The sequence below is a fragment of the Neophocaena asiaeorientalis genome, unplaced genomic scaffold (genome assembly GCF_003031525.2).
Source record: "Neophocaena asiaeorientalis asiaeorientalis breed wild unplaced genomic scaffold, Neophocaena_asiaeorientalis_V1.1 scaffold21, whole genome shotgun sequence".
In the NCBI taxonomy this organism is placed as follows: domain Eukaryota; kingdom Metazoa; phylum Chordata; class Mammalia; order Artiodactyla; family Phocoenidae; genus Neophocaena; species Neophocaena asiaeorientalis.
In genome coordinates, this window is record NW_020174053.1 from 152316 (window position 1) to 168669 (window position 16354).

The following is a 16354-nucleotide window of genomic DNA, read 5'->3' on the forward strand; positions in this document are numbered from 1 at the left end:
TTTTTTTTTTTTTTTTTTTATAAATTTATTTATTCATTTATTTATTTTTGGCTGTGTTGGGTCTTCGTTTCTGTGCGAGGGCTTTCTCTAGTTGTGGCAAGCAGGGGCCACTCTTCATCGTGGTGCGTGGGCCTCTCACTGTCGCGGCCTCTCTTGCTGTGGAGCACAGGCTCCAGACGCGCAGAGCTCAGTATTTGTGGCTCACGGGCCCAGTTGCTCCGTGGCACGTGGGATCTTCCCAGACCAGGGCTCGAACCCGTGTCCCCTGCATTGGCAGGCAGACTCTCAACCACTGCGCCACCAGGGAAGCCCCACATTTACCTTTAAGAAAGTTCACTCTGTAGAGAAATTTAGAGAAGGATTTGAGCACTAAGACTGCAGACAAGGAGACCTACTTATATTTGAAAATATATGCAAAAGTTAAATTGTGGACAACTCCTGGAAAAAGAAGAATATTGCCTTTGTATACCAGTCTAATGGCAGAGAGTACATAAATAAAACAACCATCTGCTTGACCCCTACCCCTCAAAAAGACTCGTGTTAGAAACCAGCTGGTGTTGTATAAATCTGAATCTTAACTGGGGTGTAGAAAAGCACTCAGGTAAACCACTGAAGTCATTTTCTTAAAGTTTGAACAGAAATCATATATAGTCAGATTATAGAGTCAGAATATGAACAGAAAAATGCCCAAGTTGTAACAACTTTTCTTTATATCAAGAATTGTGGGCTAAGCCTATATATTTATAAAATATTAGCAGAATTTAGCAGTCTGTATAAATAGGATTTATTTATCTAGATTAATCTTTTTGAAGGTACAAAGGCTTTTATGTATCTAATCTGGTTTGTGAAGTTGTATGGACTTGAGAACTCTTTTCAGTGTGAATTAGAATATTGAAGACCATGTTGCCTGGGCTCCAAGACTTGCCTTCAATTGTTTGATGGGTTTGCTGTTCTGTTGCCTGTTTACCATTTTAGTACAGCCCTGTCTCACAGTTAATAAAATCCTCCAGGACACCTAGTCCAAGTTTTTTGTTTAGATTACAGGTGTGAGACAACAGCTTGCCAGGGTTCATTCAAATTTGGTTTTGGCTCTCAACAAAAATGTATCAAAATTATGTGCAGTAGATCTGCATGGTCCAGTACGGTGACCACTGGCCACATGTGGCTGTTGAGATTTTCAAATGTGTCTAATCCAAATTAAGATATTCTGTAAATGTAAAATACATACAAGATTTTGAAAACTTAGTACAAAAATATATGAAATATAACAACTTTTAGGCTGAATATGTGTAAAAATGATCAGTTTTGATACATTGAGTTAAATATATTACTAAAATTAATTTCACCTACTTTTTAATTTTTAAAATGTGCTATTCTAGGTCATTTTAAATTATATTTGTGGTTCACATTATACTTCTATTGGGTAACCTCTCAGTGAAATGTTTTTTAAGTTCCAACTTAGTGGGGGCTTAACATCAATTAAAAGACAGCCTGATTTCCCTCTAGATGAGTGTCAGTGTCATAGGTACTACTTACAGGTTAGTTGGCAGTGTCCCATTTCTCATTGTTTTAAAGAAAATTCTTAGGTAATATGAAAGGAATCAGAATCAGAACTAGTTTTTTCTGTTTGATTATATCAGTGTGGAGTCTGACAAAGACAGATGTTAGTTCTGTTCCACTGCATCTCTTTATAACCCTAAGTATATACTTCTACCTGTCATCATTAATGAATTTTCGTAGACCAATGGTCAATAAACTTTCCTGTTATCTTAAATATGCTTATTTAAACCCTAACCTAGGAAATAGCAACATTAATAATCCTATTACATAATGAATAAAGTTAATTATAAATCACCTAACTAGTGATTGTAAGAAATGGGAAAAGTCACCCAATTATAATAGGAAAAAAGTGATTCGAGTTTTACGTTTTCTACCTGTCTTAATATTGAAGACATTATTACATCTACTTAACAGGTATGTTCTGTTCAGCATCTTTAGACTAATGACCCACTTGGATCTAGATTAGGTAGATGTGCTTCCTATTATTGATTTTGGCTTCAAATTATGGACCTTATAAGGTGAGGACATCTTTCTACTTTCCTTTTTCCTTATCCTTTCCCATTCTCAAAATTCTCTTGGCCACACTGCTCTTGTGTCTGTACCAACTGGAGGGTAATAATGAACTTTCATGTTAAGACTCCGACTGTAATTTTGGTGTTGAAATTTTCATTGTCCTAAATCAGTAATTTTCAGACTTTTATTTTCCTTTGAAGCAGTACAATCCTGCAAATCTTAAAAGGAAGCCCAGTATTTAAAACAAACAAAAACATAGTATCGTTTGAATTGGAGGGTATAAGTGGGGGCTGTGTTTCCCAGTTAAAAATCCCCTTCATTGTTCCCTAGAAGGGCCTCTGGGATTTCTGTTTGGAACACAACTTGATAGACCTGATTAAATTATCTGTAAGAAGGGAGTTTATCTGTAACAAGGGATTTAGTTTTCTGGGTATATTGCATCCAGACCACTAGGTTTAGGTTCAAAGTGATCTTGGTGTAGTGGGAAAGAGATCAGAGATTAAAAGTTCAGTAGCTATAAGAGTGACAAAATAGACATAAATCTCTTGTTATGAGCCTTCAATATAAAAGAAAAAGTTCTAGATGCCCATGAGTCAGCACATGGAATTATAGATTCTTAAATACGATATGAAATTTAATTAGACTACACTAATAAGAAGGAAAATATTCTCTTATTTCCATATTGAAGATGATATCCAGCTGTACTCCTGTTTCCTTGCTTAAGGGAAATGGGATAGATGTAGGAGAGTTTCTTCTTAACAATCATTAAATGTTGCTAATGCATTAGTATTTGAAAGAGTTCTTTAAAATTAACATCTATTTTCATGTATATGACATGGGTTATGTACAGTCAGGCCTAAAAATTGAAAAACTAAGTCATCAAGTATTTGAAGAGCACCTAGGTGTATTAATAATTTAGTGTTCGATAAATATCTATTATTATTATTATATTAATATAATATAATTATATAAGCTAACTATATCTAAGCTTAAAGGACTTTGGTACTAAAGATTCAAATACGGTTTTCTAGTTTAAAATTATACATTTGGGCTTCCCTGGTGGCGCAGTGGTTGAGAGTCCGCCTGCCGTTGCAGGAGACGCGGTTTCATGCCCGAGTCCGGGAGGATCCCACATGCCGCGGAGCGGCTGGGCCCGTGAGCCATGGCCGCTGAGCCTGCGCGTCCGGAGCCTGTGCTTCGCAACGGGAGAGGCTGCAACAGTGAGAGGCCCGCGTACCGCAAAAAAAAAATTTAAGAAAGTATACATTTTACTCATACTGTTCACTCTAGGCACTTCACTGACAAACTTGTATCCTTATCATTATATGCAGTTTGATATAATGACCCATTAAAGTCACAGAAGTTTTATAATCATACTTGAATCTTCCAGTGAAGGGTGTAGCAAACTTGTAGGTCAAGTTTTTGATTTAAATAAAAGATGATATATCAAAGGTTATAAAAAAGCAATGGATTGTTTTTTTGAGTCCCCTGATACCTTGATCTCTTTCTGTTTTTTTTAAAAAAACTAAAACTGTTTAGTGATCTCCACATATCAAACACATTGATCTAAAAAAATCACAGTTTACCATCAGTAGTGAGATTAAAGCTATTAAAGATTTACTGGTTTCATTTTCATTCCAAAGCAAGCTCTTTTCCATTTTCTAAAAATTAGGACCAAAGGGACATGAGAAAGTGAAGGCACTAATATTTGTTGAAGTCTTCTATGTGCCAGGCACTCTGCTCAGTGGATGTTACCTTGTTCAGTTCTCACAACCCTGTAATGTAGGTGGGATTATCTCCATTTTAAATATGAGAAGACTGAGGTTGAAAATAAGTAACTTGCCAAGGTCACACAGAAATGTACTAAAGAAAATACTTAAAAAAAAACTCATGTCTAATTCCAGACACTGTTATTTTCACTGTGTTGGCCTACTCATGAAAAGCCATCTCTATTTAGTAGTAATGCTAGTAGTAGTATTAATAGTACTAATACTGTCATAATAATTAGTAGTGCTAATTTACTATTAGTAGTACTAAACATGCCATTCTAGGTATGATTGTTACAATTAGATTTTAGATGAGCTATGGAAAAACTTTTTAAGAATGGCTTTCCTTTGATCATATAAGGGATAGACTTATTACATAAATATAAGAAAATAAAAATCAGCTATGGTTTCCAAGGTTCTTTGCAAGCATTATAAGTAATATGTTAATTCAAATCAAATACTCAAAGTTGAGCAAAATCAAATTTGAGGAAATAAAAGATAATTGACAAAAGACTCATTTCTTTTTTTTTTCAATGCCACGAAAAGAATTAAAAAGAAGTAGTCCCCTTTAATAGATGCCTTCATTCCCTTGTTAGATTTCTCCATGTTTTTCAATTTGCTCCTGTCTACCACAGGAATATAACAGTTATAATTCTAAAATAACTCTTTCTATCCTGTGGTTAACCTAGTTAATGATATGTGTGTATATAACTTAACAAAGTATATAATACATGAAATTATGTTTCCTAGACACAGCAAATGGAATGGTTCGCCCATTATCCCTCTCTTCTAGGTCCTGTATTGAGGCAAGCTACATTAAAGTGTGTAGTTCCCTGAATTTTTCTCTGCATTACAAAATACACCTTTGTAAATCCATTAACCATCACAGGTGACTAATTTAATGGCACATAATAAGCAAGTGTACTTCAGTTCTCTAGTGGGAAGTATATATGATGTTTTTATAAAATTTAGCAAATATCATATTAGTTTGAGTGCTTATGGAATTGCCCTTCTGTTGAAGACAGAAAAGTAGAACTGAGGGGTTTTCAAATTTGTTGCAGTAGTATACATGAAGAGATTAAAGATAATCCCATTAGATACAAGACAAAGTGAATTTACAGAATAATAAAGTTATGATAGTGAAAATCTTATGAAGAATATGTTTGTCAAGACAATTTGTGTTCATTTTAGCTCCCCTTAGTTTCCAATTTCTAGTTCACTAGAAGGTGCATATGTCTGAAACTCCGAGAGGGAGTCCCTGCATAAAAGAAATGGGGCTTCAGTTACCCTAGCCCAGACCTTAGTAGCCCTTTTCACAGCTTGCAAATTAATTTCATCTTATTGTCTGGAATAAGCTCTGCAATGAATTACAGAAATCTGTTTGGGAAGTTGCAATGATTAATAAATCAGCAATTAGTTTTGCACGTGGCATATTAGTTGTGGGATATTAGAAAACCTCTCATTCAAAATTTGGCCCATAGCATGGCAGACCCCTAGCACATATTTACTCTCAGTATAGATAAGCACATATTCACTAACTCAGGTGGCTTGTCTCCCAGGAGCTTCAAAAATCCTCTACCTGGAGTCCAGAATATGGTAGCCTTTAGTTTATACAGGAGATCTCTTTCCAACAGATGAACAGCATTAAGGGACAAGAGAGGCATGTTCCTCCAACAGAGGACCTATTTGCTCAGGAATCTCAGAGGAGAAACAACAGGTAGAAGGTTGTCCAGAGATACCCACAACTTATATGTTTTTCTGGATGTAGGTGAAACAAGAGAGATCAGTAGAAATTGCAGAATACATGCATGGTTCCAGTATCTACAAGAAAGGACAAGAAAATATTAAGGCAGGAAAAGGAAACATATAAGGCTTTTCCATTCCCAGCTCTGAAGCTCCTCTATTAAGTCAGTTTTGCTCATTAGTTTGCACCATTTGCTAATTGTTTCCCGTCTGATTTCAAGCGGAGAGGGGTTGTCTCCTGATGGAGATGGTAAAGTTTTATAGGTAGCATCCCTTGTATCTTCCTCAGTCTCTAGCTATCTTCTTACAGTAGTAACATACTGACTTTTCATTGGCAACATCCTATCTTCTTACAATAGTAAGGCACTGACTTTTCATCGGCAAGTCCTATCTTATTTGTTGGTAGCCCCAGAAAAGTATTTGCTCCCTGTGTGAATAAGTAGGCAGGTAACACTGCAATCTTGAGTTTCTTTTTGGCTTCACCTTTCTCCATTTTTTTCCCCCAAACTGGATTACTGTTGCCAATACCTGAGAAACTGTCTATTTTTTGACATACAGATACCTTTTCTCTTACTTGTGCTTGCAACAAGGCTACCACAGAAGTGGAGAGGATTAAGAGTCTATTCTGATCCACCCCATTCATTTAGAAAATGCCTTGGTGAACCACTGATGGAAATCACTGGGGGACTCATGCAGGAGCAGCACTGCAGCTTCTCTCAGGCCACCTTTTGCAGAAAGACTGCAAAGTCTGCCATCAGCAGTGCCTCGCAATGGGTGTCCTAGGTTTGAGGAGCAGCCAGAGTTGTTGCGGAAGGTGCCTGAAGCCATGACACTCCATTTGCCCCATCACACCTGTTCCCTTAGTCAAGCAGACTCATCTAAGGCAACATTCCAAGTTACAGTCAGTGTCCATCCTCACACACAGGGCTGCAAACTGAAAACATGCTGTAGAAAACCTTGGCACATTTCTGCAGATCTTTCCAGGGCACTGGAAAATAACTCTTAAGGTGGATATCAGCTAGGAGAAAGGGATGTGGTACCCTTACCACATCTGATCCACCCAGCAGTACTGGATAACTTCTGAAGGGTATTTGAATCCCTGTAGCTCCAAAGGGAGAAGGCTGATTTTCTCTACACTGAGATGAAAACTAAGTTGGTTTGTATGGCACTATAGTTTCAGGCTCATTTTGCAATTTAAAAGCCTGACTCCTTTTGTTTCCCCTTCCCTCCAAGTTATCAGGGAAACCATTTGCCAACCTGATGCCTTAATTCTAAGACAGTTTCTTATCCAGATTTTCAGACTCCTTGCTGCTTCCTCTTAATCATTTCTGCTTCCCTAGCTATGTTTTGCATGTTGAGTGTAGGGGGAGTCTTGGAGGTGGAGTCCATACCAGAACATTCAAAATAAGGCTGGCAATTCTCCCTCTTCCAAAGGGAAGTTATCCCGGGATCCTGAAGTCCCTGGGAACCATCTGTCCAAGAAGGCATCATCTCCTCTTTCTAGGTCCCAGATAAGGCAGAGAAGGTGAAAGGGGGTAGAAGGAGCAGTAGCAGAGAAGTGTTGAGAACCTGGAGAAACAAAAGGGTGCTTTCAGTTTCTTAATCTCTTCCTTCAGTTTTTTTAATTCATTCTTACTGGCTGTCCAGTTCATTCTTTCATTTATTTCCTGAGATCCAGAGATACCAATAATCCTTTTATTTTAAGTAGGGTTTTTCTAAAAATCTATGTAAATATACCAATTTGTCTACTTTAAATGAGCCTTCCTCTGGCCATTGCAAAGCAGGATTTTTATAAACATGCCTATTCAAAACATGACAGTAAAGTAAGCCCTTTAAGAAAGAGACCTTCTGGCAGGCTTCTTATATTTTCTACATTAAAGCCAGTGTTGAATCACACACAACCTTCAAGCCTCTATTACCCATTTTGCTCAGCAGGAACTCAGAATTAGCAGTGAGAGTTTGGCATTTTCCCTGGGAAACCAAACCCACTGAGCCAAAGTAGTCAAAGGAACACTTTTTAGCAAACATCCAGGGTCTCCAACCTAATCAATGGTGGCTACAAACCCTCTAACAAATTCACCAGCAGGACTCACTTGAGGTATACCATCCTTATTGCCAAATTGTTGAAATACGAAAGAAATTGAGGCCCACAGGAACATGCCAATTCATAAATATAGAACTAGCTGTTTTTACTACTGAGGAAAAAAACCCTAAATGCACGCAGGTACAGCCTGTAAGATGGCTACAGAACTATAATGAATTTTCTTCTCTATTTGTGGAATTAGAGCTACAGTTTGTAAACATCATCCTACTCTTTTAGTAAACACTCAACAGACAGTTAATTTGCACCAGTAGCTACATTGTGCTCACTCTGACATCCTGTTTTTCATACTTTTTTTAATCAGGCTTACTCTTTTTATAATTCTTTATCAGAGCCTCCTACCGTTGCCCCTTATATAGTAACCAGCACATATGATTAGTCACATCCTTCAACACGCCTCATAAGGTTAGGTCAAGTTCAGTCTCCCCCAGCCTCTCCCAGTCTGTAAGTCCCACCTGCAGTTTGGAGCTACCTGGTAGTTGTCTGCTCAGGCTTTCACTGTTACTAGGGATGATTCTGGGCCTTGGCAGCTAGCAGGGACTTCCATGCCAGCAGCAGCCATTCCAGGGATTTCCTAGCTGGCATTCATTTGTTTGGCCTGATCAGGAGAGGATTGGCTAGGGAAGTATTGGACATGCAGGGACCAACCCTACACATCCCCACTTGCCTGCTTCTTTCTGTCCCACCCATAGAGAAGACATTAGCCTGCCCCCATGTGAGATCTGAGGCTGGGCCAACTGCTGATTGCTTTAAATCTGATTTCAAGTTACTATGGGGTTTTACTCTACCTGGATGTGGAATTACTATGTTTGAGAGAAAACACGCCTTCACCTTTATAAAGTATTGCCAAATTGCTCTCCTAAATAGTCATACCATTTATACTCCCACCTGTAATGTATGAGTTCCTACTTTCACACATCCTTGGCAACATCTGGTGTTTGCAGACTTTTATTTTTTCCAGTATGATGGGTGTGAAGTGGTGTCTCACTTTAGCTTAATTTGCATTTCTTCACTGTTGAGCATCTTTTCATGTTTGTTGGTCATTTGGGTTTCCTCTCTTGAGGATTCACTGTTCATATCTATTGCCTTAAAAAAAAAAAAGGTGACCCTTCTCAATGTATAGGAGTACTTTCTATATCACGAGTACTAGTCTTTATCAGTCCTATGTATTGAAAATACCTTCTTCCAGGCTATGGCATTTTTATGGAGTCTTTTTCATAAAGAAGTTTTATGTGCTCAAATGTATCATTCTCTTCCTTGATAGTATGTGATTGTGTCTTCTTTTAGAAGAATCTCCCTATCTTGACATGAATGTCTCCTTTAATTTCTTCTAAAAAGTTTTACAGTATTTTCATTTTTAAATCTTTGATCTATATACAATTTATTTTTATGTATGGTATGAGGTAAAAATACAATTTTATTTTTTCCACATAAATAATTAATTGCCCTAGTACCATTTGTTAAATGATCCATCTTTTCTTTATCTGTAATGACACTTTTATGATTTATACACACATGTGTATGTGTGAGAGAGAGAGAGATCTTAGGCTCACTTGTCTGTTATACTTTTTCTGTTTTTTTTATTTTTGCCAGTAAAACACCAATTGGATTTCTGTAGTTTTATGCACAAGTATTGATAGCTAATGGGGAAGTTCCTCCTCTTTTGTTCTTCAGAATTGCTTAACTATCCTTGGCCTTTTATTTTTCCATACTAATTTTAGGATCAGCTTCTCAAGTTCCACAAAAAAAACGCTTTCAGGATTTTTATTGGGATTTCAGTGCACTTATAGATTAATTTGAGAATTGCCATCTTCATACATTGAGTCTTACCATCCATGAAACTGGTATATTGTTCCTTTCATTTAGGTTTTCTCTTACTCCCTTTAAAACAGGTTTTCAATTTTCATTTTCTCTATAAAGCTCTTGGGATATCTTTTCTTCTTTAGATCTGTTTCGTTTTTGTAACTATTAAAAATGGCATCATTTTTCAAATTAAAATTTTCTTTTTTTGCAGTATGTGGGCCTCTCACTGTTGTGGCCTCTCCCGTTGCGGAGCACAGGCTCCGGACGCGCAGGCTCAGCAGCCATGGCTCAGGGGCCCAGCCGCTCCGCGACATGTGGGATCTTCCCGGACCGGGCCACGAACCCGTGTCCCCTGCATTGGCAGGCGGACTCTCAACCACCGCGCCACCGGGGAAGCCCTAAAATTAAAATTTTAAATTGGTTTACTGGTGTATAGCAACACTAATCTTTAATAACGTATTGTCAAAGAACATTGTATGATAGATTCTTGATGTCTGTTGAAATCTGTTCTGTGGCTTAGTGCACAGCCAATGTGTTCTTGTTCCATGTGTTCTTGAAAAGGTTTTCTCTTTAATTTTGTACAGGGTTTTGTATATGTTCATTAGGTCACCTGTAATCGATTATTCACTTGTCTGTATTCTTACTAAATGTTTTCTGCTTCACCTGTCAATTAGTATGATTGTGGATTTGTTTATTTCTTCTTGTCATCCCGTGATCTTTTGTCTTACACTGAGTTCGCAATTATTATAGCTTCCTTGTGAATTGTTCCCTTTTTACTATTATGTAATAACTTTTTACCCCTGGTAATGTTTCTGCCTTAAAATATATTTTTTTCTGATATTCATAGAATTTTCTGTTGGTTTATGGTATGAGTAAGGCAGCAGTTAAGGATGTGTTTAGCTGCAAATAACAGAAAACTTCACTACAGTTTTTTAAACAAATGTTGGGGAGGTATTTTTTCTCAAATAACAAAATCAGAGATTGATGTGGGTCCATCAACAGTTGATATGGTTCTATTTGCCATTCACAGTGTGGTGCCTCTCATCCTCTTGCTTGCGTTCTCCCTAGGAGGTTTTGTGGGAAGGGGGTGTGGGGCTGGCAGAGGGGAAGAACAGATAATCGGAACGACCTGTTGTCAGTGTCGCACATGGTATAATACCTGGGTTAGCATCTGTAGAATCTTAGTCCCATGTTTGTAAGTGGTTTGCTGTTTACGCACAGTTTATGAAAGTTATTTAGTTAGAAAGATGGAATCTTCTCTTTCTACAGTAAAATGTGATGGTTGTCTTTACCAAACCAAGTGAAGTCATCTGGAAGAAAATGCTTATGCAGTCCTCTCTTTAGAGCCAGAAGCAGTTAAATTCTTAAGTCTCAGTAAACCAAATGTCATAATGACTAGCAAAGCATAATACATTTAGATCTCAAAGCGTTAATGCAAAATAAAAATATACTTGGGTCTTAGCAAGTTGAGTTTTGTATTTAGGAATAATTAGTATATATATTCTCACGAGAGAATGCCATCATTTTTAAATTTTTTATAAATTTATTTATTTTATTTATTTATTTTTGGCTGTGATGGGTCTTTGTTGCTGCGCGCGGGCTTTCTGTAGTCACGGAGAGTGGGGGCTACTCTTCACTGTGGTGTGCAGGTCTCTCATTGGGTGGCTTCTCTTGTGGAGCACGGGCTCTAGGGCTCTCGGGCTTCAGTAGTTGTGGCACGCAGGCTCAGTAGATGTGGTTCGCAGGCTCTAGAGCATAGGCTCAGTAGTTGTGGCGCATGGGCTTAGTTGCTCCGCAGCATGTGGGATCTTCCCGAACCAGGGCTCGAACCCATGTCGCCTACATTGGCAGGCGGATTCTTAACCACTGCGCCACCAGGGAAGCCCCAGCCATCATTTTTTATATTTCTTCAAAAGACTGCTTAAATTTCAGTATTTTCCATGAAACCTAGCATCACTCTGTGTCATTTGCTGGGGCATTGTTGAGGCCATCAGATATCCCTTCTTTCCAAGAAAATGTGCCTCAAACTCCCCCTTCCCTTATCCCTTTCTCTGAGACTTTCAGTGCATCTGATTTCATCTCTAATGTTGCCCCAAACCATTAGGACAGGTCTATGGAACATAAACAGTTTCTGAGGTTTGCATTTATAGCCTTCAATACCTATAAAGCAAGTTGGTCCATTTCTGTTTTGTCCTTCAAACATGAGTAGTCATATTTAGATAGTTTTAGTGCTTCCAGGGGACCACTAGAACAGTATATTAATATACCTAATGTTTGATTTGTGCTAAAAGATAACAGAGCATTTACTTACCTTATTCCATTCAGTGCACCTTAGCCCAAGAACAAAGAATATCTGTCTCCATTATAGATAAGAATGGAGGCTTCAGTGCTCAAACTGTAAAAAAATGTACTTATTGCATTCAAAGCAGGAGACTGTTTCTTTTAAAACATTAGAATAGTGTTACTTTGGATTATTAGGTTAAAGTACACAAGCAGAGCCTGGTGCTAGATAAATATTTATTGAATGACTACACTTTCAGTTGGGCATTTTCTTTTAGGCACTAAAACTGCTAATCCAATTTTGAATGCCCTTTTGTCATCATTAATCCTTGTGCAACACAATATTGTTAAACAGAAGCCAGGTGTCTTTTCACTGAAGGACGGAAAGTGTTTCTTGTATGAGATTAAGCATTGAGTTTTTCACTTTAGTGCATGTGTGTATGTTGTTTTACATTGATCACCTGATAAATTTTGTGCATTGCTTAATCACTGGATTGAAATATACACATAGGAACTCTTGAAAAGGAGGAGTTTTTAGAAACTCTTAAGTATTCCATTCCACTGTTTTTACAGATTTTTTTTCTATGTGACTTCTTTTTTACATTTGACTGAAATTACTCTCATTGTGGCTGAGGCCCGTTTTTCCCTCTCCTATCAAAACGAGCTTGTATCTTTCTAACTAGTTAACCTTTACAACCTCACATTTGAAAGCTCAGTTTTCTTTATTCTTCACACAGTAATCATCCCAGTTTTCTTTTTGTTCTTCACAGATTTTTCACTCCTCGGTTATCTTAATGTTTCTCTGAGCCCTAAAACTCTATCTTAAATTTGAATTTCTTATTAATATTTTAATTATGTTATCACATCTGTTTACAAATTTGAATTAATGGAGTCAAATTTAGGTTTTGTTGTGTTTTAAGTGTTCTAAAATAATCTTTTAGCCATGGAAACAAAGAAGTCTTTTCCTGCCGAGGAATAAAATTAGCAGTGGATTGGTTTTTGGAAAGAGGCCACAAGGATGTTACCGTCTTTGTTCCTGCTTGGAGGAAAGAGCAATCCCGACCTGATGCACTCATCACAGGTGAGCCCGCAAGCTTCCGTGTGTACCTGAGCCAGTGTCTTGCTGAATAATCTGTGTGTCTGCTTCTGTTTACTAAGTTTGTGTGACTGCCACATTCACTTGGGTGGGACATTAAAGTTATTTTCGAGTTTAAAAACTATTGGGTTATGTTAACTAAACAGTAATTCTTGCCACATAAGCCAGTTCTTTTTTTTTCATTTGGAAACATTTTACTTCAAATTTTGTAAAAATTCTGACTTTTAGAGACATGCTAGGAGTCAAGAGGCCTAGATTCAAATTCCAACTGTGCTAGGTACTGTCCATGGCACTTTGAGCAGCACATTGACCCTCTTTGGACCCCAGTTTTCTCATCTGCTGTATGAAATTAGGTGGTAATCAAATTCTAGTGACTGCAGATCAATAAAGACCTGTGAGATCCTGGGAGCATGCTGTCTGGTGTCAAGTAGAGGAAATGACTCGATCCCAATAAAGTATCAGTATTTTGCATTATCTTGTAATTTTTAAATGTATGAGTTTCAGGCAGAGGTGTCCCCTGTAACTGTTAATTATTGCTGCCCAACATTTTGCTCAAGTCAGTGATTCTCAACTGGCACCCAACCCTTCCTGCCCCTCTCTTCCCCAACATTAACAAAACTGAGGAACCTGTGTGAAGAAAACAACAGCACTTGTCAAATCAATGCAATCCCTATCAAATTGCCAACGGCATTTTTCATAGAACTAGAAGAAAACATTTTACAATTTGTATGGAAACACAAAAGACCCAGAATAACAAAAGCAATCTTGAGAAAAAAAAAACAGAGCTGGAGGAATCAGGCTCCCTGACTTCAGACTATACTACAAAGCTACAGTAATCAAGACAATATGGGACTGGAACAAGAACAGAAATATAGATCAGTGGAATAGGATAGAAAGCCCAGAGATAAACCCATGCACCTATGGTTACCTCATCTATGACAAAGGAAGAGAGAATATACAATGGAGCAAAGACAGCCTTTTCAATAAGTGGTCCTGAGAAAACTGGACAGCTACATGTAAAAGAATGAAATTAGAACACTCCCTAACACCATACACAAAAATAAACTCAAAATGGGTTAAAGACCTAAATGTAAGGCCAGACACTATAAACCTCTTAGAGGAAAACATAGGCAGAACACTCTTTGACATAAATCGCAGCAAGATCTTCTTTGACCCACCTCCAACAGTAATGAGAGTAAAAACAAAAATAAACAAATGGGACCTAATTAAACTTAAATGCTTTTGCACAGCAAAGGAAACCATAAACAAGACAAAAAGACAACCCTCAGAATGGGAGAAAATATTTTCAAACAAAGCAACTGACAAAGCATTAATCTCTGAAATATACAAACAGCTGATGCAGCTCAATATCAAAAAAGCAAACAACCCAATCAAAAAATGGACAGAAGACCTAAATAGACATTTCTCCAAAGAAGACATACAGATGGGCAGCAAACACATGAAAAGATGCTCAACATTACTAATTATTAGAGAAATGCAAATCAAAACTACAATGAGATATCACCTCACACCGGTCAGAATTGCCATCATCACAAAATCTACAAACAGTAAATGCTGGAGAGGGTGTGGAGAAAAGGGAACCCTCTTGCAGTGTTGGTGGAAGTGTAAATTGATGCAGCCGCTATGGAGAACAGTATGGAGGTTCCTTAGAAAACTAAAAATAGAGCTACCATATGACCCAGCGATCCCACTACTGGGCATATACCCTGAGAAGACCATAATTCAAAGAGAGACATGTACCACAGTGTTCATTGCAATAGCCAGGACATAGAAGCAACCTAAATGTTCATCAACAGAGGAATGGATAAAGATGTAGTACATATATATAATGGAATATTACTCAGCCACAAAAAGGAACGAATTTGGATCATTTGTAGAGGCGGGGATGGACCTAGAGACTGTTATACAGAGTGAAGTAAGTCAGAAAGAGAAAAGCAAATATATATTAACGCATATATGTGGAATCTGAGACCAATGGTATAGACGATCTTATTTACAAAGCAGAAATAGAGACACAGACATAGAGAACAAACATGTGGATACCAAGGGGGAAGTGGGGGAGGGTGGGATGAATTAGGAGATTGGGATTGACATATATACACTATGATACTATGTATAAAATAGATAACTAATGAGAACCTACTGTATCACAGGGAACTCTACTCAGTGCTCTGTGGTGACCTAAATGGGGAGGAAATCAAAAAAAGAGGGGATATATGTATATGTATAGCTGATTCACTTTGCTGTACAGTAGAAACTAACACAACCTTGTAAAGCAACTATACTCCAATAAAAATAAAAATAAAAACAAATGGAGTGACCACCCACCATGTACCCCAAAGGAAGATTATTTTATTTTTATCTATAATTATTAAATTTTATTAAATTAGAATAAGAATCCATAGACAAGTTATGGTGGAACTCAGAGCCATGGAATCAGACCCTAGGCTATATAAACTGTAGCGTGGGAGGGGTGGGCATAATTCAGTTGGCCGTACCAAGACATTGGATAACTCTTTGGAAAAAATATACATATTTAGATCCTTATCTTACACCATATAATGCAGATGGTTGAAGAATTAATTGTCAAAAATCTCCATTAGAGGTTATAAATAGTCTTTGAGTGGCTGGGGAAGACGTTTCTAAAATTAAAATTTTTAGAAGAAATTATGAAAGGAAAGATAGATTTAATTGGATCAAACTTCTGTATTTTGGGACATTCTCTTAACAATGAGAAAATTTTTTTATTTGCTTAAGAAAAAGTACAACAAATAAACAAAGAATCCATGTCCTGAACATATAAAGAGCTCCTACACACTGATAAAGCAGTATATAATTGATAACATAGTAGGAATAGACAGTTCACGGAAGAATGCAAGTGCCAGATAGGACGAAAAAGTGTTCAACCTCATTAGTAATTAAAGAAATGAAAAAAAAAAGAAATGAATATTTTAAAAACTGTTATTTTTTTACCCATCAAATTAGCAGAGATTAAAAAACTGATAATACTCAGTGCCCGGAGGGAGTTGCTCCTATACTGATGTGGAAACGTAGATCATTACAACCTTTCGAGAAAAGTTTGATCTTAAAGTGTAAATACTTGGATCTACTAGTTCCCCTTCTAGGAATAATTCCGCAGAAAACAAACCGAGGTACAGGCAAAGATTTTAGACCACAAATACATACAGTACAATATGAGTTAGAAAAAAAATGGAAAAAAAACATACATTCATTAGAAGAATGGCTCAATAAATAAGTATATATCTATATGATAGAATATGTAGTATTAGAATATTTAGGCAGAATCTTTAATGATCTCAGGAGGTGCTCTCTTACGTAAAAGGCAGCCTTTGTTATTGTGTGTGTGTGTGCACATATACATACATACATACATTTATACACATGTGTATAGAAGGAAAAAAAAACACAGAAAATGATTAGAAGGAATATGCCAAAATAGTAACAGTAATT

General features: G+C 37.2%; 1 protein-coding gene across 1 annotated transcript in view; it reads left to right on the top strand.

Annotated features, from left to right (window-relative positions):
* Positions 1 to 16354, top strand: part of ZC3H12C (zinc finger CCCH-type containing 12C) — a 71851-nt gene that overhangs the window by 42038 nt on the left and 13459 nt on the right. The window contains exon 3 of the mRNA XM_024754264.1: positions 12708 to 12847. Coding sequence (XP_024610032.1) covers positions 12708 to 12847 — 140 coding nt within the window. The remainder of the gene's footprint in view (positions 1 to 12707; positions 12848 to 16354) is intronic.